Consider the following 23,423-nt stretch of genomic DNA (forward strand, 5'->3'; position numbering starts at 1 on the left):
TATTATCTAACCTGACCGTACTTTGACTGTACTTCTTGAATTTTTTTCTTACAATGTTTATTTCCTTATTTTTCAGAATGAAGAAGCTCTAAAAAAGAGCATTGATGAGTATAAAAGTTTATTACAACGTCAGGAAAGAAAATATTTAGCTTTGAAAAAGCACGCTGAAGATCAGCTATTAAAGTGAGTAGCTGTTAGTAATATAAAATATTCTATCTTATACTAAGTAGTAAAATATGGAATTGTTTACTGTTGATTGCTTAGTTGTGTGTCTAGCTTAATTTCTGTGTAGACCTTGATTAGCTCGCTAACTGGTCTGGGTCAGGATCGAAATCGGTGATAGGGATGAAAGTATTTGAGCCCGTCGACCATTTTACTTATATTAGCAGACCAGTTAATCTGATAAAGTCTCAGCATGGATTTGCAAAAATCATTTGTCTTTTGTTAAGATTGGTTACCTGTAGCATAGGTGGGGTGTCCGTTTGCCAATGAACGTATATACTGGGCAGCAATCCACTCTACTTTAATTTTTGACTGAAACTTTGCCTTAACAAGTAGAGGAAATTCGTAGTTTACTACAAATATCTAACCCAACATGTCTTCGAAGCAATGGTCACGTGTATTAGGACTACCGAGAGAACGGTATTGATGTTTAACGCAGGGTAACAGGTGAACATTGCAAATCGACTGATGTAAAAGTGATTCTCCGTCAATTCAGGTTGTTGAGATATGTATTACTTATGCCCAACCACCGCCTACAGCGATATACAATGTTTGTTGGAGTAGGCTGGAAGAAAGCTATGGGTGACCAAACCAGGACGTGGCATCATTTGACGAAGTTACTGACTTTGGAAATGAGCCATGTTGGTGCAAACTACTTGGTTGGGGTCTACGTGATTACTTTATCCAATGGTTGCAAACGTTTGTTTTGTCAATTTTGATCACACTGGCAGTCATATGTGGAGAATCCGAATAACACATTTATATGTAGCCTCTTCTGATAATGTCCTCTAGGAAGATAATAAAAGTTTCACGACTAAACTATCCAGCTCAGAGAATAAAAATCCATCTAAATCACCCAATTGTGACTGAATCATATGTATTTGTTTAATATAACGTAAGAAGTTCATTTCAATTTTCATTTTAAATATCTTTTTCCATCTGTAAATAGAGTAAATCAAGACACAGAAGGAATAAAACAAGAATATGAAACAAATCTAACTCGATTACAGGCTTCATTAAGAATCTCTGAACTTCAAGTTAAGAGTTTTGAATCTCAGTTACAGCAAAAAGTATGTGATAATTTATATTTGTGATTTTGCATGACACCTTATTGTAAACGTAAATTTGTCATTAAAATGACCATTATATGCCTCAATAAAACCATCGGTTTTTATTCTCTTCTGATTCTATTTTGTCGTTCACTAATTTTCTTTGTGAAGGAACTGTCTTACACTTTAATTTCCTTAGTTTAAATCACGAAGCGATCTTAGTTACACCGCCTTTGAAACATAGTAGCTCTAAACAGCTGTTTCATTCTAGCATGGGACTTCTCAGCAACGAAAATTCACAGACCAAGGACTTTCGGTCTTCTATGTAAGCGCTTAACCTCTTGACCACTGAGTCGGCATCCGACGGTGTACGTGTCTAACTTCAATCAATCCACGGTATTGCGCAACCTTCATTCATTGCCTGGAGTAGATAACTGTCTCACACCCGATATGGTTGAACTTCACTGGTCACAGTTTTTCATTAGAATTTCAGGAGTTGCATCTTAAAACTGATCACTTGTGAGTGCATGATTATTATTAGTATTGGCGGCTTTGCATGGATTGTAGAATTTTCTTAGTTTAAATCACAAACTAACCTTATTCAGACCGTAATTGAAAACCTTTTTGTAGTATTATTTTCGTATGAGTATTTTCCATCCAGTGATTCTTTTCTATTTGCTTAAAATGATTGTGCCGTACATATACTTGATTATTATCTCGTGTGCATACTTTATGTGATAAAAATACACTTTACTCCATGTTATTTCCTTTTACCAACCAAGTATGAATAAGAGAGCAAAAACAAAGATTGATTCAGAATAATATGAATTCATTTTATTTCGTTAGGTTCTCATCATCTGCTTACAACCTATAATATTTTGAAATCAAAGTTATTACAGTTGTTGATATACTTATAAATACTAAGGTGATTAGAGATGACTATGTGTATCATGATGTAGCGAAGATTCTAACAGAGTTAATAAGATCATAAAATATTTTGTTTCAGATAAATAAAGTGTAGGAGAGAAAGGTCCAGACCATTCATTATTTCAACTCTTTCTGAAGTTTTGATTACATCATTGTCATTTTTCTTTCATTTATAATTCTGATTGGAATTAACTGATTTCCATTCATATCATTCTTTCATAGCGTTAACCTGTTTTCAGTTACTTCATTACACAACCATCTCAAGTTTGTCAACTCTATGTTTTCTAATCACTAGTTCGAAGTTCTAGAATCTTTCCCTCACACGCTTTATTTATTTGAAACAAAATATTTTATGATCTTATTAACTCTGTTAGAATCTTCGCTACATCATGATACACATAGTCATCTCTAATCACCTTAGTATTTATAAGTATATCAACAACTGTAATAACTTTGATTTCAAAATATTATAGGTTGTAAGCAGATGATGAGAACCTAACGAAATAAAATGAATTCATATTATTCTGAATCAATCTTTGTTTTTGCTCTCTTTAAGATACTAAAGGGACTTATGTGTATAAAACAAGTTTCAATAGTTCACACACTAAAAAAAACTACCAGTCAAAGCTGATCCAAATACTCAGATTTATATTCAGTGGTGATTGAATCACATGAAATTTCATAAATTGTATCATAAAGTAGCTAGTATTTTTCACTTTATTTAGATATCCTTAATTTTTATTTGTTAATCAACACAAAACTGAATTATCATTTTCGGGAGGTTTATAGATCTTACATACGAACATTTTATGTTGATGAGTTTACTTGTCAGATGTGAAAGAAATTCATTCATATCATATCATGTCTATTGAATTTCTAGTTGAATAAATCTTCAGATTTTATAGAATATTGGATTTTTTTTCAAAAACGAAGATTTGTTATGACTAAAATAATGTATTCGAAATCATAGTCCTTGAGATTACTGCACATTATTTTCAAACATTTATTTTGTTTATCTAAAACAATTTTGGTTAAGTTATTGTAACGACTCACTCCTCATCAGTTGATCTTTCATGGGCTTTCTACAATATGCGGAATGTTAAGGATCAAAGAATCGTTTCATTCCCAGATAGAACATTACGTTCCTCATTTTTCTTCCGAACAATCCAGTCAGTCCTTTGTTTATAAATTCATGACTATCTTTGAAATGGGCTGATAATAAGTCTCCGGGACTTGGTAACTCATGACTCATCAGGCGTTGGAGTCCCCTATGACCTCTCCATCGTTATGGGGGATCAGTAGTCAGTGATAAAAGAGCACAGGACTGTCTGTTCGGCATTACTAGAATAACAGACCAATCGAATGGTGTACCAATAAGCTCTGCTCAACGTTCGGAAGGCATTTCGAACTGACTAATTCACGTGCCATCAACCCCACAGATTGTTTTACTGAATCAGAAATTCTTGCTTTCAATGACTTGGATAAGATGAAACATCTACCAGTTACCAAGTGTATCTATTTCTTCCAACTACTTGGGCTTATGACCACCTGATTTCTCAGTTCTCGGTGAAGGATTGTGAAATTCTGCTACCTAACGATTTACATGATTCATCAAGCTCGCGACGTACCAGAATAGAGTGCCGTGTTTCAAGGAGTTATAAGAAATGTGGAAACCTCATTGTTTATAAGCGGGACATTTTTCTAAGCGACGAGCAGTTTTACTAGTCTTTTCCATGATATCATTCAAATGCAGTGCATAAATTCAATAAGGTTAGTTTACCTGGTGGAGATCGAGAAACTTAGTTATATGAGCGCGTTTTAAGAGGAAGAGAGGAATCCTACCTCCATCACCTGTCACAGGTTATTTTCGGAACAAGTTCAAATAAGCATATTATGCCAGTCCTATCATTTCTAGGTAATTATAATCTTACATCAGTGTTATATAGAAAGATATGTGAGTAACAATTAAGATGACTTTGTATGGTGCTATTGTTTAGCAGTTACACTAGTAGGAAGATATTGTTTTTGCGTCATTTATCCTAGCTTACTATAGCCATATGTTCGGATCTGTCAATATCCTATCGTTAGCATATTTGATTATCAATGTTATGTATGGCCTTTTTGTTGTTTAAAACAGCTGTAAGTTTTACATTAAGTACACGTTTATATATTCATCTTTGAGATGGCAATTCTGCATGGTTGTTCAAGCTGAATTAATTGGACCGGGATTCGAATATGCAACTTGAACCTTGGTTACCGAGTCCTTTTATCACAAAATCCACATCTCCATTAATTTACGTAAACAAATAACTGACCTTCTTGCTAAGTCGGAAAGTGAAAGTCATATAGTTAATCAATGCATTTAACGTAACATCTTATAGTAAAACCTGACTTCATAGAAAGTACGTTCTGGTTAAAATAACATATCAATTTTTTGTTGTAATTATTTTCATTGTCCTGTCTCTTTATAATCATTTACAACGATGTTTCATTGTTTATTTCCAGACTCGTGAGAATGAAGAATTAACTAAAATATGTGATGAACTATTAAGTAAATACGGTGGAATAACATGATATCATCATGAATATGTGTTAGATATTATCTTTGTATAATGGACAAGAAATGATAAGTTTTCAATTTATTTTATTTTTGAAAAAAAGTTTTTCCTATCAACATATATCGTCTACTTTTAGACGAAGAAGATGACAATGTAGAATCAAGAGTTATTGATGAAGATATCTATCCATATGCATATACATAAAATAAGAAGACATTCATTAGCTGTTATTATTTTTGTTCTCATTTCCATCTTCATGCGTTTGTGTGTGTACATTGAAATAAACATTTTCTCTCTTGCCTATATATATATATAAAGAGAGCGATTCATCTGTACGTTTTGTGTTGTTGATTGCTTTCGTTTTGTTTGGTTTTTCGTAAAGTGCCTAATGCATTTTTTTAAAACTCATTTTAATTCTGTGCTTAAAAGTGGAAACGAAGGAAGATTTAATGTGATGATACAACATTTTATCAAATATCTTAATTTGTAAACTATAGATATTGATTTCTGTCATTATTGTTGTTTAATCACTATACAATCTTGATTACTTTTGACTGTAACCGTTGCGACACTTAGAAGTGTTTTCCTTTTATCACTATATATAAACCCATACACACATACCAGCTAACTTACACTGTTATATTTATCTATTCAAGCAGATATATCACTAAAATTTAATACATTGAAAATAGAATTATATTAAAGTTTTGTTACTGTTTGTAATAATATAGTGTTGAAATCTTTTGAGTTTAAGAAGAAAAAGACTTCTTTTGCTTTGTTTGGTGTTGTTTCACCGCTGTGGTTTGTTTTAGTAAAACTTATGCAATATAATATATATGATCTCAGTTCCGCTTGAAATGTCCAATAGGTGTCATTGAACAACTTTGAGTTTGAATTATAAATTTGTGATTATAAAATATTCTTTTGGCATTAATTCGTTATTCCAAAATCATTTATATGGGAACTGTTAAATCTTCTGACTGAGCGCTTGAATCGGTTTTCTAAGGTCTTCTTATAATCTCAGGCTAATTCTACACGACAACTTGAACACAAGAGAAAAGGCGCGTAATACGGAAAGAACGCCTTATTCTAAGGTTAGTTTATATACAGAAAATGTAGTGTATCTGTAGTGTTTCAGACGGTCATGGACCTCTGGAAAGTTCTGGAATGCTACTAAACATAGTAGCAGGGTAGGTAATCATCCAGTCAGAAATGTGACGTGGCTTTTCACTTTCTAGATGTTTCTGAGAAAGTTCTATTCAGTGCTGGTTAGATAAAATGTTTCCCAGTGTTCTTAGGTTTTTTTTTAGGGGAATTATCTGGGCCTCCCCAACAGGAACTATAAGAAGTTGGGCATAGTTTAATTAGAATTATTCGTTATTTGCTGATGCAACTTGAAGGAAATGGTTTTTGAGCATTTAATATTTTCTACTTATAATTTTGTTCATTTTTCCAAATAAAAAGAAGGTTAGGGATGGATTCGGAAGAGCTTGAGGCTATTTTGATATATATTATCCGATAAACTAAAACATCTTTAGGCTTCATCGTAATGTGCAATGTTTTGTCAAAATGTTGGTACGCTGCCAATGGTATGGTTAAGATGGTGGTTGAAGGTACTCAACAGTATTTCTAGACCTAGTTTTCATTCTACTTGGCACTTGTCAGCAAGGTGTTCCTGTAATCTTGAGGGATCTAATGCTCCCCGACGGATTCAATCACTTGTCACCCTGTACCACAATCAGAGACGTTATCACTGAGCTATCGAATCCGCGACCGACCTCTTGTAGGACTGAGATGTATTTAGAATTGATTGATCAATGGGTGGTGATGTATGTCAGGTTCTTTCCTGTTGACTACCTCCAACCACTTTCTTATCTCAATATGGTGCACGCAATATCGAGTCATCTAGACTAGTGTCCATATTGCAACTTGGTCGATAGGATTCGATGTGCACTCAGAAAGACCTGACATACATGACATTGATCACCACTCAGTGATCAATAGGTGAATTTGAATGCATTGAACTGTAGATAATTAGCATCAGTCAATCCGCAGGGAAATTTATGTATATAGTTTACAAAGACGATAGATTAACTCCCGTAGCTAACAAATATTACTATGTTAATGAGTTATGTATTTTCCTTCTTGCTAATATAATCAATCTTACCGTATCACTTTGTTTGGGGATCAGTGGGTCTGTTAATGAAGAGCATTCTTTATATGCAATTTCTCTAACCCAAAAATCTTTAAAAAGTTCGTTAGGAAGTTTACATGAACCCGAATACCACATCAGACAGAGTGAATAGGTCAAATGCTATTGTTTATGCTTGAAGTCTTTTATTAATAGGAATAACATTTAATTATACAATCAATAGCGTTGACAATATCGCCACTATGATGAGTGCAACTAGGCAGGATGGTAACAGCTTGGAAAGATGAGGACACGCTGTCTTCTTTTCATAGTTTGTGCTTACACTCACACTGACTGGGGCTTGAATGAAACAATCAAGAGTTTTTATAGGAACGTTTCTGACTTCCAGAACACTAGGTACCTAGGTGTAGTAATGATTGCAGTTCACCTTAGTGAGTAGTTATATAGACCAAATCGAAATGGAAGACAATTAAGATCTCTCGTTGTCCGAGCTCAAGTAACAGTTATTGTTTCCAACTATGCTCAGACAACCATCTATTTGTAGCAAGCACCAAGTTAAAGTATAACATGGGTGATCGTCTGACATAGTGACCTCCAAAACCGGCTAAATGACTGACGTGGAATGACACTTGCCGTCAACATTTTTGGGAAAGTTTTGATAGAAGATTACCACTCGTTTCGCAACACATTTTGAAAGTATGACCATGGTTTAATGAGAATATGCTTTTGTCTCTATCCCAGATACTATCAGGGACCTTGTAAATCTAAGCAACATACCCCATTGAAAATAACATAAATCTGGCGAAAGCCAATTCTGTTCATTAATATTACAGTATGTGATATTACTTTACTATATTGTCGATATAACTGTTCTAAATACAGTGATAAAAGACACTTACAAGTAACATTTATAGTAAATTCAATGATCACACTCAAGTGAAATCTAATAAAACTCATTTACAGAAAAATTTGAATTAAAGAAAATCTAGATATTTATGCTTACCTTAATTTGAAATGGCAACATTACAAAAAGGTTTCTTCCTAAAATTTACTAAATAATCTTGATTAAAAACTGAAAATTCTAAAATAAAATGATAACCTTGCTACATTGTTAATTAATGTACCATTAGCTTTTATTAAATTTTAATGCTAATCGTTTAATTCGTTCATTCAAATGATATACTGTCTCTTCATCACTACTTTGATTGGCTTTCGACTCATCTAACTGTTGGTTAATACCATTTTTGGAAGAATTAATTGATTGATTTTGAATCTGTGACCATGGCCCACGTTCACGTTCAAATTCATTGTCAATTATTTGAAATTTAGTATTCATACGATGCTGTCCAACTGATTGACGTGATCTTATTCTAATGTTATTGTTCTTTCCATTTGTGTTTGTTGATGAATGCTAAATTGAAGTGAGGAAGATTAATATGAAGAAATTGAGTATTATTTTAAACTTTTGGATAGTCGTGAATGAACTACATATATCTTCTGTCTTACGTAATTCGGTGTCTAGGAATTTCCACATATAATATATGTAAAATCCTTCATTTAATTGTCTAGAAAGACATTGAATAGTGTTTACATTGAACGAATAGCTAGCTCATTACGATGAAAAGTTTTGTTTTCAGTATATATATTAATATTATTATTTCGATTTGAACTTACAGCTACAATAATCTCTAGTTCGGCTAAACATCTATCTGTCAGTTCAGTGTACTGTTTTAATGATGTTGGAGCTATTTAACAATCTTCTCTATAGCTCGGACAATTTGAAAATCACGAGTTTTACTACTCACAATCATTAAATTTATATTTTAAGGATTTATCAGTCAAAAAATGTTTAAAGAAATTTTAAGAAGAAAGTAACCTAATTAGTAAATCTCTTTTTCAGAATTCAAAGTGAAATATATATTTTGATTGAACTATATTGGTAGTTCAACTCCATCAATAACTGTGTACAAGATCATATTTTTTGCTTTGATCAACACTTATTTTGGCGTAGTATTTGATGACACCGTCCGGCTGCCTAGACAATAAAAGACCATGTTAACGAATTATCACTTGATTACGCCTGTCATCTTTCGTGGAGCATAGGCTGACAACCAGAGTTCTCCATCGAACTATGTCCTGGGCAATACTTTCCAGTCGTTCCCAGTTCTTTTAATATCTGCTTCCGATACCCAGTTAGCAGTGTTTTCTTTGGTCTTCCTCTTTTCTGTTTCCCTTCAGGATTTCAAGTTAGCGCTTGACTCATGATTCAGATGGTTAATTTTCGCATTATATGTCCTATCCACTTCCAACGTCACTTCCTAATTTCCTCTCGAACTGGAAGCTGATTTGTTTTCTCCCACAGTAGGCTGTTGCTGATGGTGTTCGGTCAACCGACATTAAGTATATTGAGTAGAAAATTGTTTATGAATACTTGTACATTTCTGATGATGGTTGCGGTAGCTCTCCACATTTCCGTTCCGTACAATAGGACTCACTGTCTTGACGTTCGTATTTTAGATTCTAACTTTGATATTGGTTGACAGTTGTTTTAAGTTCCATATTTTTTTCAACTATAGGAATGCTATCCTTGCTTTACCACTCTGTATCAGATCTTCCTTGTTTATGGATGATGCTGTGCAGTTTCATGGAAGTTTCCGCCTCTTCCAGAGTTACTCCATCAAGTGTGATTGTGTTGATGTTCTCCTTGTTGTATTTGAGAATCTTGTTTTTTCCCTTGTTCATGTTGAGGCCTACTGATTAATAGGCTACTGCTACACCGACTTATTAAGAAGCACTTAATCACTGAGTTATTGTTCTATAACCATTAACTATTCTGTTTTTAAAAATACTAAGTGTGAAATCTTGATTCCGTATATCATATTCTATTCTGTCAATGGGTTGTCAGTCAGCTACAACGTAGGACCAGGCACATATATGCATCGGTACAAGTTGCCATACCTCGTTAGCACAACAAGATGAACACCGGATTCATAGTAGTTAATTTAGTGTTGGTAGTAGTATATAAATTATAGGTTGTATATAAGGATATAGTATAGGAAGGAAGAGAGATATGAAGCAATTTTAGTCTCAAGGTTTAAGGGAAGATAAAGAGTGTATACACCTACGCCATTGTGATCGATTCTGAGCCATGTCACACAGAGTCTCCAACCATTGGTTACGATAGTCACGCGGACCCCAACCAGGTAGTCTGCATCTGCCAACATGGCTTAGGCTAGAAGTTAGTGACTTCAAGCACTGATGCCATGTTTTGGTTTGGCCGCCCCTAACTCTCTTCCAACCGTCCCCAATACTAGTCATCATAGCGCGTCGTGGTAATCGGTGTTCAGGCATACGTAACACATGGCCCAACCATCTCAGTCGATGAAGACTCATGACCTCATCAACTGATTTACCATCGTTCCCTAATACCCTGCGTCTAACCTCACTATTACTTACCCGGTGATCCCAGTAGATGCGAGCAATATTTCTAAGACATCTGTGGTCAAATACTAGTAACCTACGAGTATCTTCTACTCTTAATGGCCATGTTTGGCAGCCATAAAGTAAAACAGCACGAACTGCTGCGCAGTATACTCGTCCCTTAATTGATAGACGGATATCTCGTCTACGCCATAGGTGACGTAAGTTGGCAAAAGCCAAACGAGCTTTTTGAATCCGTGCTGAGATTTCGTCAGACACCAACCCATTAGGGCTGATCAGACTTCCAAGATAAGTGAAGTTGTCCACGCGTTCGACCACTTCACTCCCTATCCTTAGTTCGGGTGTTGACGCAGGCCAGTCCTGGAGTAACAATTTACATTTGGATGGGGAGAAACGCATCCCAAACATCCTGGCATTATTACTGAGTTCCAACAGAAGACTCTGCATTTTGCCAGCGTCTTCACCAAACAGGACTATGTCATCTGCGTATTCTAAGTCGCTTAGTGGTCCCCCTGGTAAGAGATCAATTCCTGTAAATTCAGTCGACGAGAGTGTTATTTCCAGCAACACGTCTATAATGAAGTTAAACAAAAATGGGGATAGTGGACAGCCTTGACGGACACCACTTGAGGTTGTAAAATCATATGACAGTTCGCCATAAGCTCTCACTCGACTGGTAGTGTTTGAGTAAAGAGCCTTCACAAGGTTTATGTACTTCTCAGGTACACCTTTCAATGACAGACACTGCCACAGAACCTCTCGGTCTACAGAGTCAAATGCTGCTTTCAAGTCAAGAAAAACTATCATTGTCGGACGCCGATAAGCGTGTCTGTGCTCTAAAACTTGACGAATGGTGAATATGTGGTCGATACAGCCACGACCAGGTCTGAAGCCAGCCTGATTTTCTCGTGTTTGCAGTTCACGAGTCTTAGTTAGGCGCCCGATAATTATTGAGGCTAGTATTTTAGATACTATATTAGTCAGACTAATCCCTCTATGGTTATCGCAGGATGATTTTGACCCCTTTTTATATATTGGGACAATCAGTGATTGTGACCAGTCGGATGGGATTACATCCGTCTCCCAGATTTTAGCCAGAATATTAGTCAACCTAATCGCTAAAATTGGACCACCATATTTAAAGACCCCTGGAGCCAATCCATCAGGACCAGCTGCTCTTCCTCGTTTCAGATTACTTATAGCCTTTTGAACTTCAAGTAGGGTCGGGGGGCCTACTTCAATGTTCCATTCAGGTTTTCTAGGAATAGTGGGTAGTTGTGCAGTAGCTGAAGACCAGCTAAACTGCTCCTTAAAGTGTTCCGCCCATCGTTCTAAACGTTTAGGTTGAGAGCAGATAAGGGTTCCGTCTTTTTCCGAGATTGTCTCACTTACACTTGACTTCTTAATTCCGGTTTCTTTTATTAGTCTGAATAGTTGCCTGGTGTTGCCTACAGCCGCTGCCTTTTCCATCTCTTTTGCTTTCGTTGCCCACCACTGCTCACGATCGTTCCTTAGACTTTTAGTTAACCTAGATCTAATTTGTTTACGCTCTTCGTCGTGTTCAGAGCCTGATGGGATGAGTTTACGCGAATCCATCAGTGAAATAGACTTGGAAGAAATCCACTGGTTTTTTGGAACCTTATGGTTTAAATGACTAATAGATGTTACTGCTGTTTCCACAGCTGTTCGTATATCTTTCCAAGCAGCATCTGGGTCAGTCTCGTTTACAGAACTGCCTAGATGTGAACTCAGTTGTTTCTGGAATTCACATTTGGCTCTCTCGTCCTCCAGTTCGATCCTAATGGGTCTTCTTAGTGTAGTTTTCCTGCCTCCATTGAGGCGCAGACAAATGCGCGCTCGTATTAAAGCGTGATCAGAGTCTAAACAAGTATTCCAATACGAGCGACAATCTTCTATTGAGCCTCTCTCCTCAATGGGTTGAAGGTTATACAAATAATAATATAGATACTATAGTGTTAATCACGTACTTCAAACACCGATGTAGAATGTGAAATATTAGTAGATTTTGAAACCATATTCAATTCATCTGTATAATTTTTGTTCTTATTCAGATTCTTATTTTCTATGGTGCATTTAGAAAATGAATTTGAAGGGTTAGAAAAATTAAGTTTATTCGCATTAGAACGACTTCTTGATCTATTGTGTACTATTCTAGGATTTGATATATTGTTAGAAATTAGATTCATCATTGTATTATGATCATCATGGCTTGATTTTGGTTTATCTTCCACTATTTTACTGTTTTTATGATTATATTTTGTATCTGGAAAAGATAAAAAACGGAAGAACATTGAAATCAAATGAATATTTGTGATTGCTAATTGGAATATTATTGTTAGTTTTAATCAACATAAAGCTTAATACAAATGGGGTTTGGCCTAGGCTGTCATTCCGCAATATTGCAATTAGATTAAAGTAATAAGATGTGTATCAAATGAAAAAATTAAATTTTGAGAATATGGTTTGAAAACGGTTGAAGAAATGCAGGAACTCAATATCTAGAGGAAGATAAGTAATGAATAAATCTACACCATTATAGGCAATTCTTAGTCATTTCACCCACAGACTACACGTGATTTTGGTCATTATGTGGAACTTGACCAGGTATTTTATACTTGTCAACACGGATCAGGCCAACGGTTAGAAACTTTATGAACTGGCGCCAAGTATTGGTTTAGCCACCTTTGGCCTTTCAGACTACTTCTACAAACCGCCCGTATAACTAGACCGTGGTTAAGCATAAGTAATATGTTTTCCAACTACCTCAGTCGATTGCGAATCTTCACCTAGTGCCTTACGCCTAACATCAAAATTCAATAAATAATTTTAGTCTATATTTAAGCTGCTATTGTAATATATTCAACTGAATATAAGCTCAAATGAAATTTTGTGCAATCAATCCATAGTTGTATTACATTCGTTCAAATTCATAACTTCTTGTCTCATCTTGTAGTTTCACTGATAATTTTACTTTGTCCCAATAATGAATCAAATAAACTATTAAATATGCTGAAAATTATGAAGAGAAAATAATTATACACCTAAATGAACTCGAATTTCAATTGATCATTAATTATCAGAAGGGGCTTTGTGGATATTTTAGTAATTTTATAGAGTTGGGATCATTAGTCAATTGAAGCTAGAACACTATGGAAAACCTGGAAGCACTGGACGGCCGTTTGGCCCTATTACGGGACTCCTCAGCAGTGCGCATCCACAATCCCGCTCAATTTCGTGGATTAGTTGAAGTTAGATATTAACACCGTTGGATGCCGAATCAGTGGTCTATCGGTTAAGTGCTCGCGCGCGAGAGTGGTAGGTCCTGGGTTCGAATCTCGAGAGTGCGGGATCGTGGATGCGCACTACTGAGGAGCCCCACAATAGGACGAAACGGCCGTCCAGTGCTTCCAGGTTTTCCATGGTGGTCTAGCTTCAATCGACTCATGATCATTAATTGTCGACTGTTATTAATCCAACAAAATAACATCTTACTTGTTTGGTTCAATGTATCTTTATTATTTAATTTTTCCAATCTCTCTTTATCCATTTGTTCAAATTCTTTTATTTCCTAAATTGAAATAAATTAGAGTTATATAATTTAAAAGTTTGTTTCATATTATCCCTTAGTTTAATTTTATGATGAGCAATAAATTGGTTTAGTTAAAAGTAACTACTCAAATTCTAATTTAGGTAATATGTTTCATTTTAAAAATATATTATTTGTAGAAATATTGCAAACTAGAATGATCCGGACATTTGTTCCATACCAGTTTATAGTAACAATTAAGTGTTCGATGCTAATTAGTTTCAAGCTAGAACGTTACATTCGCTTTAAGCATTGGAACCAATAACTAACAATGTTTCGATAATGTAATAAGAAGACGAACATTATCAGAACTATGTGATATATTAGCGCAATACAATTGGAACAATATGATCACACATATACTCGTGATCTGAAAATTAGGGTGGGTGAACATGTACCAATATGGTTGCGAAAATAAATAGAATCGAATGACCCAATAAGAGTAGAGGATAAACATCCATCATCCTCTATTACCAAACATATAATTGAAACAGGTCATAAGATTGATCTTAACTCGGCTTTTGTGTTGTATGAATGCATAAAAAGGCGTATACTAAGGTTTATTGAAGCCTTAGTCATATGAAAATTCATACCCACTTTATGTAATCAAAAACAGTTTGTTCTCTCCTTAAACCTATCCTGGTAGTATTAGCTTATTATCCAGAGTGATTAGGTGTCAAATTGTTTTCACATTATTTTTATTATTATTATCCTTGTCTCCTCTTACCACCCCCCCCATTTTCAGTCTAGTTGACCTTTTATTTTTATATATAAATGTTCTTAACAAGTATATGTGTGATCAGATTGTTCGAAATGTAATGCGCTAATATATCACATAGTTCTGATAATCTTCGTCTTCTTATTACATTAACGTAAATTTATCAAAGAGACTAATTGCTTCAAACTAACAAACTAACCTAATAACTCAAATAAACTTAAATACACTCGAGTTCAATACATTCTGATTGAAGGCATTCAAAATCAAATTTAGTTTACAAAATAAATAAATGCATTCTCCAAATATATCGAATGGCATAATCTATTTTTAATCCGATTTGGTTAGACTATTAGTTACATTAGAAAGCTGAACAAGACAACAAAACGTTAGTCATCTTGCAGTAAAGATAATAATATCCCCTAATTCTTCACCTCAATTCATTTTTTCTCCTTTAAAAACTATCAAATTTTCATTTTCTTATGTCAAGAGTAATGTTGGTTCACTTCCAGTTGAGTAAAAATATGTGCGAAACTTTTTGTCAATAAATTTTTTGTCTAGAAGCTTATTTTTATTTAGTCATTGGAGAATTTTTAAAGGAATGACCTACTTGTTCTGTGGATTTCATTTTCTCAAAAAATAAACTGAATGTTTGTAAGCACTCTGCAATTCTAAATTGTGTTGGACATTCACAGAAATATTGTGCACACTTTACTTCTAATTCTTGAAGTTTTTCCATTTGTGTTTGTACATCATTTAGTTCTTTATTTGATTGCTGTAAAAAAATGTATGCAAAAATATTTTTTGAAATTACCTTATACTATTTAGTTAACATGCAAGTAGTCAATATTTACTTTAAATAAAGCAAGAAAAATAAGACCTACAGATCTCGTTTGTCTCATGTTATTTAAATTTATCAAGAGATCAGGATGTATTCAATTAAAATTTAACGTAAACATGGGTTTTGAACTTAATTTTCAAGATTAAATGATCTAAAATGCATTAAGAACCTGTAATCCGTATAATGGATTTCACAGCAAACTTGAAAACATGTACCACTCTAAATTCTGCTTAAAGTTTAGATGAGAGATAAAAGTTTATATCACTAACAAACTGAAGCAGTAATATTTGCTAGTAGTCAGTAATAATCTATTCATGGAGAATAATCAATTTTCTTCAGCCTACCAAGAACTTGTTTACCATTTGTTATGATATGATAAAACGCTCATAGGCTTAAAGATTCAGAAACGTCTATTACTTATTGTTAGAAAAACTCTTCACACATTCTTCTAATGGTTTCGGTTTCCGCAACATTTGATTTACGTGGATGGTTGTTACCAGCAACAAGTCTGATTCTCAGCTGTACATCTTGGTACATTACATGACTTTTGTCATTAACTGAAATTCACTTTTTAATCAATAGTTATTATATAATATACTCATTAATATTTCGAAGCTAAAACCGCTGAATGATCATTTTGATAACATGGCTGAATCCACACCTCTAACCAAACTCAATTCTTATACTGATCATCTCCGTTTATTAACTATTAAAACTGTATAGTTTTGTCTCTTAATCTCATTAATGTGAACTAATTAGATTACGAATAGTCTAACAACTATCTGGCTATTATTTTTGTGCAAATTTTATAATTCTAGTCACATCTATAAAACTAGAAATTTTCTTTTAACTCTAATGAATGAAAAGATATTTGTGACTTACCTCAATAAATTCACAAATTTTTGATTGTTCTCCAAATGTTTCTGGATCAAAATTTCGAGTCATATTTTGTAATCTACTTTTGAACCGATTAATTTCTTTTATAATTAAGTCAAGTGATACACTAAAAAAATATTGGTTTAAGAAAACTAAATAGATAATGGTAATATATATTATGGGAAAAAATAGAATATAATAATGATTAGCTATTTGGTAGTATAGAGTTATAGATGGTATTAAAATTTAAAACATTCTTTACGTACTACTTAAAATGTACATTTTTGTATATTTGTGTTTTTTTTCCTATTCACTTTTTTTTAAAATTCAAAATAAGAAATGATCTGTTTTTGTTTTGATGTATATTTCTAAATAAGTTAGCTATTTCCTCACTATTTTTAAAATTAAAAGTTGATTAAATCCCTTGAAAAAATATGAATTTCTACCACTGCTACTATTATGATGATACTGTGGTGCGGTCTACTTATATCCATATAAGTAGTATATGGTGTGGGTCAGACATAGAATGTATTTTGGCAGAAGACCGATGAGAAAAGAACGGAAATGAAGCGCAATCGTCTGGAAAATGCATGAGCAATGGAATAAGAGAAGAAACAGTGAAGATTGAAACAATTGGTTGTTAATTTGCAAATTGACTGTTCATTGTTTGGTAATCAGAATTTACTGAGATAGTCTGTAATTTTTGCTTAAATACATTCGATTGTCCCCAACCAGTGTTTTGCTCACTACATTTGGTGTCGCTGCCAACCAGGAGGAGGAAGGGTGCTGTTCTGCGGACGCCGCTGCGGGTCTGGAGTTGAGGTGCTAGTTGGGGCAGTCTGGTGTGGAGAGTTGGCGTCGAGTGGAGTGTTCTGGCGGGGCGGCGTTGGCTGTAGCGGGTGCTGTCGACGGAGAGGAGCAGTGGGACGTGCGGCTGCTGGGCGGACATCGGATGTAGGTGGCTCAGCAGGCCGGTGGAGTACGGGTGTTGAACGTCCCAGGTGCCGGGTGGATGCGGATGTTGGTGCCCCGGCAGGTCGACGGAGCTATGGAGGTCAGCGCGCCGCAGACTCGACATTCTGACGGAGAGTTTGGCACAGACTGCAGTGAAAGAAGAAAGTGGCATGGCGAGCAGAACCACCGCATGAACGAATGCTTTAAAGGGGGGACGAGTGTGGTGCGGTCTACTTATATCCATATAAGTAGTATATGGTGTGGGTCAGACATAGAATGTATTTTGGCAGAAGACCGATGAGAAAAGAACGGAAATGAAGCGCAATCGTCTGGAAAATGCATGAGCAATGGAATAAGAGAAGAAACAGTGAAGATTGAAACAATTGGTTGTTAATTTGCAAATTGACTGTTCATTGTTTGGTAATCAGAATTTACTGAGATAGTCTGTAATTTTTGCTTAAATACATTCGGTTGTCCCCCAGTCGTGTTCTGTTCACTACAATACCAGTAAATTCGATTATTCAATTAATATACACATAAAATATTAATTTCTTATTGATGAAAACTACCAATATAAGATTGTTAATTATTACTTACTTACGCCTGTTACCCCTCGTGGAGGAGCATAGGCCAACCACCAGCATTCTCCATCCAATCCTGTCCTGGGCAATCCTTTCCATTTATGATTCATCCTTTTCATATCTGCTATTTACCGGCGTAATGTGTTCTTTGGCCTTCCTCTTTTCCGCTTCCCTTCAGGATTCCAAGTTAGGGATTGCCTCGTGATACAGATTGGTGATTTCTTCAATGTATGTCCTATCCACTTCCAACGTCTTTTCCTAATTTCCTCTTCAACTAGAAGCTGGTTTGTCCTCTCCCATAAAACGCTATTGTTGATAATATCCGGTCAGTGAATGTTGAGTATTTGGCGTAAACAACTGTTTATAAATACTTGTACCTTTTTGACGATGGATTTAGTAGTTCTCTACGTTTCAGCTCCGTACAGTAGAACTGACGGTCTTGACGTTCGTATTGTAGATTCTCATTTTGAAATTAGTTGACAATTGTTTTGAGTTCCATATGTTCTTCAATTGTAGAAATGCTGCCCTTGCTTTACCATTCCTCGCCTTTTCATCTGCATCCGATCCTACTTGTTCATCAATGATGCTTCTCAGGTACGTGAATGTTTCCACCTCTTCAAGAGTTTCGCCACCAAGTGTGATTGGGTTGATGTTCTCCGTGTCGTATTTGAGAATCTTGCTTTTTACTTTGTGTATATTGAGGCCTATCGGTGCAGAGGCTTTTGCTACATTTGTTGCCTTCGTTTGTATTTGTTCGTTGTTAATTATACTGATGGATAGTTTATTATGTATAATTACATAACAGATAACTATCTACATGAATAATTCCTGATAATAGTTAGCTTAAATGATTTGATCGACATTGGATTCTCTGATACAAGTAACACATTCTGACTCAGATAATTTTTTCCTTAATGAACCTAAAAGCAATTACCAATGAGTTTTGATAATTTAACAAACTGAAATATGATTGTAGAATTTAAAGAATAGTTATGTGAAACGAATTAATTGCTTTTTCAGAAGCGTTTTTTCATTGTGAAATTATATAAAAATTGGCAAATAAACTGATTTTTCATGAGAAATATTCAACTATTGAGACATGTAATCAGGACAGTATGTAGAGATAGTTGTACTATTGTTTGTATTTTGAAACTGACCTAGTTATATTATTCCCAAAGGAACTTATCAAAAATGTTAAGAAATAAAAGAACAAATATTTAGATAAGATGGTGGTTGGAGGTGGTCAACAGGAAACCCTGGACCCGGGTTTCGTGCTACTTGGCACTCGTCAGCAAGGTGTACCTGTAATCTTGAGGGAACTGGTGCTCCCTGACGGATTCGATCCCGTGTCACTCAGCTTCACAGTCAGAGACGTTACCACTGAACTATTCGGGCTGCCAAGTAGCACGAAACCCGGGTCCAGTGTTTCCTGTTGACCACCTTCAACCACCATCTTATCTCAATATATAGCGCACGCAGTGTCGAGCCACCTAGACTAGTGGCCACATTGCAACGTGATCGATCAATCTAGAGGTAAACAGTTATTTCGTGATTCACACTTCTCAATTATTTTTCAGTATACATTAGTCCTAAATGAAAACTACTTTCAAATAATACAAATATCAACGAAACCACTTAAGTAATTTAGCTGAAGTAGTTTTGTAGAGATTGCTATTGTTTGTAGGCCGCTTTCATGACAAATTGAACTAAACTAGTATCCCATTACAAACTGATGGACACTGAACGGCTGTTTCTTCATAGTATGGAAGTTCTGAACAATGCATATCCACACTATCAACAAGCATCGAAATCTGAACCTTCAGGTCCCACAGCTAGAGCATAGCAGCTAAATAGGTGTTTAGCGATACGATTTCAAGTTTAATCCATTCGGAATATAGTGAGATAATCGTCCGATCATAGTCGTAAGTGAACACTGTTCAGGAGCCATATACTGCAATGAAACAACTGTTCATTATTCTTTGTCCTGAAGTAAAGCTCTTGCTAAGATCAATCTGTGACAAATACAATGTACATTTAGGTGACTATTTGATCATACTACTTATTCTTTCTATTTGTAATCTTTATTTTAAAGTAGTGAAGATTTCTTATGGTTTTTCAGTTGTTTTTCAACTTTTACAACATTTCTCATGAAACATCCCCTCATATAAGCTTATAAACTAAAAAAAATTCGAAGTGTTAACAAAACCTGTATAGAAATAATATCTGCATAACTTACTCTGATGCTTCCTTTAAATATGGTAATGTGTCGGTAATTTTTAACATTTGTGGATTATTTGTTTTAAACTCCTTTTAATTAAAATAAATAAAAACAGATAAAATTGGTAATAAGAAATTTTAGATTTCAGTTAAAGTGTTATTAGGTAATTAAGTTAATTTGTATTTTATACTGTATTCTCCTTTTAAACATCATTCGCCTGTTTTTTAAGTGTAAAGTCTATTATTTTTCCAAAGTATAGTTAGGTCGGTTGATTTTAGGGATATTCTAGTATTACTTGGAAATCATTCAGATCACGGACTAACGTTAGTTGGAAAACCGTTGAAAAGATATGAAGAATTGGTCTCACTGATTTATCCGAGTTCAGGAATCTTTGTATATGACCTAACAGGTGTTAGAAATAGGGACTTTTAACTCTGATGGAAAGTATCATACGATTCAGCTTTGCGTCGGGATCTATTGATCACATTTTTTCTGTGAGATCTGAATATTCTTGATCACAACTTGTGAAGAGTGATGAGAGTGCATTTCTGAGAATTTAGAATCGTTGATGAAAACAATCTAGTTCTTTCTGGTTTCCAATGGTTTTACAACTGATGTCAGTAAACAGTAGAAACTATATTTTTATGAATAGTTAATTTTCATTGTCTCATCTTATTTAATTCACCATAGTTTAATATTTAAACAGGTGAATAAGATATTTTCTATTCTTATTCAAGTTGTTGACGCCATTTCATATGAATTCTGTATCTCTGAAACTGTTCGGATTTTTCAAAGCCTTCAATTTATCAAAATATTCAAATTTTCAACCGGATTAATTAGGGAATCTTGCAGTTAACAGAAGGATGAAGATATGCTAGAGATGAGTGATCTAAAAATACATTTATTACATGGTCTTTATGACTAACAGACAGTTGAATAATCGTTTATTAAAATCAACTGTCAGTTTTTTTATTTCATCTATACACATAAATATTGGTACAAACGGGTACCAGATACATATGCGCCACACAAATCTCATTCGATTTGTGTGAGGGCTGTGATACTGCCCAGGTGCCCAGACTGAAGCAGGTGGTTTTCTTAGGGGGCCACACCCGGAGCCTTCGACCTAAAGGTCTGATCCACAAGGCAGTGAAGCATCGTGAGAAGATGCATTCCCATGGTAGCCGGTAACCAACGACTGATTCATCCGCCATTCGTTCCAACAGGATACTGGAGCCCATGTTCACCATTGGTTTGGAATCAGGGTTTTCCAACTCCCCTAGGTGAACTTTCCGTGTCCACCAACCCGGTTAAAACGCCGGACATTCGCTTTTCGTCCTCTCAATTTCGTAAACAATAATGCCCGTCACGAGAAGGCAGTGAGTAGGACTTCCCTGTCAGAGGCATTATACTCGTGGCCATTTGAGAGCATTTTGAGAGGGAGAGCGGACTCTCCCCACTCTTGGCCATACCAGGGCATTTAGGGGCTACTGAATTGTATAAAACAACATATATATTTGAAATCTGAAAACCAATAACATAAGATCAAACAAAAGAGCTTTCTTTTATAGTTAAGATCATGAGAGCTTTCATCTATGTCTTATGAGTTAGTTTAGTAAAAGTATATTTAATTCTAAAAAAATTCCTTATACCAATCTGTTCTATCGATCCAAAATATTTCTCGCAATAGACATGACAAGCTCAGGAAACATTAAGAAGCATTTTATCCAATCAGCGTTTGATTAGAAGTTTTGCTAGAAATATCGCGATAATGAAGTCACATGTAGAGGTTCTGATTGGTTGACTACTACACTGCTTCTATGTTTAGTAGTATTCTGGAATTGTCAGGAAAACCCAAGGACTTCTAAAATACTATAAAAACCCTATATTTTCTGTACATGAATGAAACTTTGGAGTAAAGTGTTTCTCGCCTATTTTGCGTCTTTTCTCTCGTGTTCAAGTCGCTGTGTAGATTTAGCTTGAGGGTTACGAGACTAGCTTAGGATCCGAATATTAGCGTTTAATCAGCAAGACTTATCACAATCCAACTCTTACTAGTCTCAATCAAGAACTGTAAATACGGTATTAAAAAGGTTTGATTTTAACCATACACTAATGGGACAAAATGTAAGCATGAATAGGTATTATGGAACTAGATATAATCTATAAATTAGTAATATCTAAACCTTAAGCGATTCACTAAAAGGATGTTAGAATTCAATAGTGAGTCATTCACTGAAATACTGGTGAATAAATTTATAAGTTTAGCTTCTACTAATCTGAAGAGTTCATTAAACAATAAATGGTGAGTCTAAAAGTGTCTTTTTTCCAAACTGGTTGTTGACTATAGTTTATTTCAACTCATTATTTATGTAAGCAACAGTGAAATTATCAGATTTGAAAGAATGATATATTTTGCTAATAGATAAGAATACTTGAATTCATTTAAATGGATTACCTGAACAAGGAAATGTAATAGAGTGAACTTTGAATCATTTGATCGAACTTCAGAAAGTTTTAGTAAACTGGAAAGTTTGAAGCCAGATGCTGATCCGAGATTGTTACCCTTTAAGAATAAAATTAAAATGATATACATGAAAATTTCTTAAGTATAATAGTAGTCGAAAAATTAAAACTATTCTCTATGTTCATTTACAGTATTTTTTACTCCCAGCTAGTTGTTAACGATATGTTAATAGTAACTTAATGGAGATTTAGTGTCAGTTAATAGCATTATGGTGATTTTGTGTATGCATTCGTGGATGTTAATGGATATGGAATGTGATATTTGAAATGAAGAAGGGTAGGGTAAAAATACTTTTATATATTTTAATGGTGTGAAAGGTGAACAGAAATAAGTGTGATTTAAACGATGATATTTGAATAAATGATCCATGTTGTATGGATTGTTAAGCCTTCCTTTCTGTGAAGTGTGGTAAGGTTTAACAATAGGAAACAATTTAACAATCTCATTTAAGGTGTAAACTTACTCACTTTAACATAACATATAAGTCATCTCATGATTAATAATTTTATTTTATATTACAAACATTCCTAGGTTCATTATAAGCAAGGATGGATAGTGGCTAGCAGTGGAATCGAGGACGCGCGTTTCGTCCTATTTGGGACTCGTCAGCTGGATATACCTGCATCTCAGAGTTGATGTTTGAAGCGAACGGTACTGGGTTCGAATCCCAATTAGGACGAAACGCGCGTCCTGGATTCCACTGCTAGCCACTATCCATCTATGCTAATAATGCTCGTGGATCAGAGCAAGATCTA

The 23,423-nt window shown here is 34.8% G+C and overlaps 2 protein-coding genes across 2 annotated transcripts in view; one reads left to right on the top strand and one right to left on the bottom strand.

Annotated features, from left to right (window-relative positions):
• The window catches only part of Smp_043170 (putative transforming acidic coiled-coil containing protein 1/2), a 32,854-nt gene extending 27,337 nt beyond the window's left edge, over nucleotides 1-5,517 (top strand). Inside the window, exons 9-11 of the mRNA XM_018796883.1 lie at nucleotides 77-183; nucleotides 1,172-1,292; nucleotides 4,704-5,517. Coding sequence (XP_018651980.1) covers nucleotides 77-183; nucleotides 1,172-1,292; nucleotides 4,704-4,772 — 297 coding nt within the window. The 3' untranslated portion in view covers nucleotides 4,773-5,517. The remainder of the gene's footprint in view (nucleotides 1-76; nucleotides 184-1,171; nucleotides 1,293-4,703) is intronic.
• A 2,517-nt stretch (nucleotides 5,518-8,034) lies between these two features.
• Nucleotides 8,035-23,423, bottom strand: part of Smp_145500 (formin-related) — a gene marked incomplete at both ends in the record, with an annotated part of 25,230 nt that continues 9,841 nt past the window's right edge. The window contains 7 exons of the mRNA XM_018796884.1: nucleotides 8,035-8,319; nucleotides 12,338-12,633; nucleotides 13,863-13,938; nucleotides 15,282-15,446; nucleotides 16,395-16,515; nucleotides 20,160-20,227; nucleotides 22,600-22,707. Of these exons, the coding sequence (XP_018651981.1) occupies nucleotides 8,035-8,319; nucleotides 12,338-12,633; nucleotides 13,863-13,938; nucleotides 15,282-15,446; nucleotides 16,395-16,515; nucleotides 20,160-20,227; nucleotides 22,600-22,707 (1,119 nt within the window). The remainder of the gene's footprint in view (nucleotides 8,320-12,337; nucleotides 12,634-13,862; nucleotides 13,939-15,281; nucleotides 15,447-16,394; nucleotides 16,516-20,159; nucleotides 20,228-22,599; nucleotides 22,708-23,423) is intronic.

Source organism: Schistosoma mansoni, chromosome 4 (genome assembly GCF_000237925.1).
Source record: "Schistosoma mansoni strain Puerto Rico chromosome 4, complete genome".
Taxonomy (NCBI): domain Eukaryota; kingdom Metazoa; phylum Platyhelminthes; class Trematoda; order Strigeidida; family Schistosomatidae; genus Schistosoma; species Schistosoma mansoni.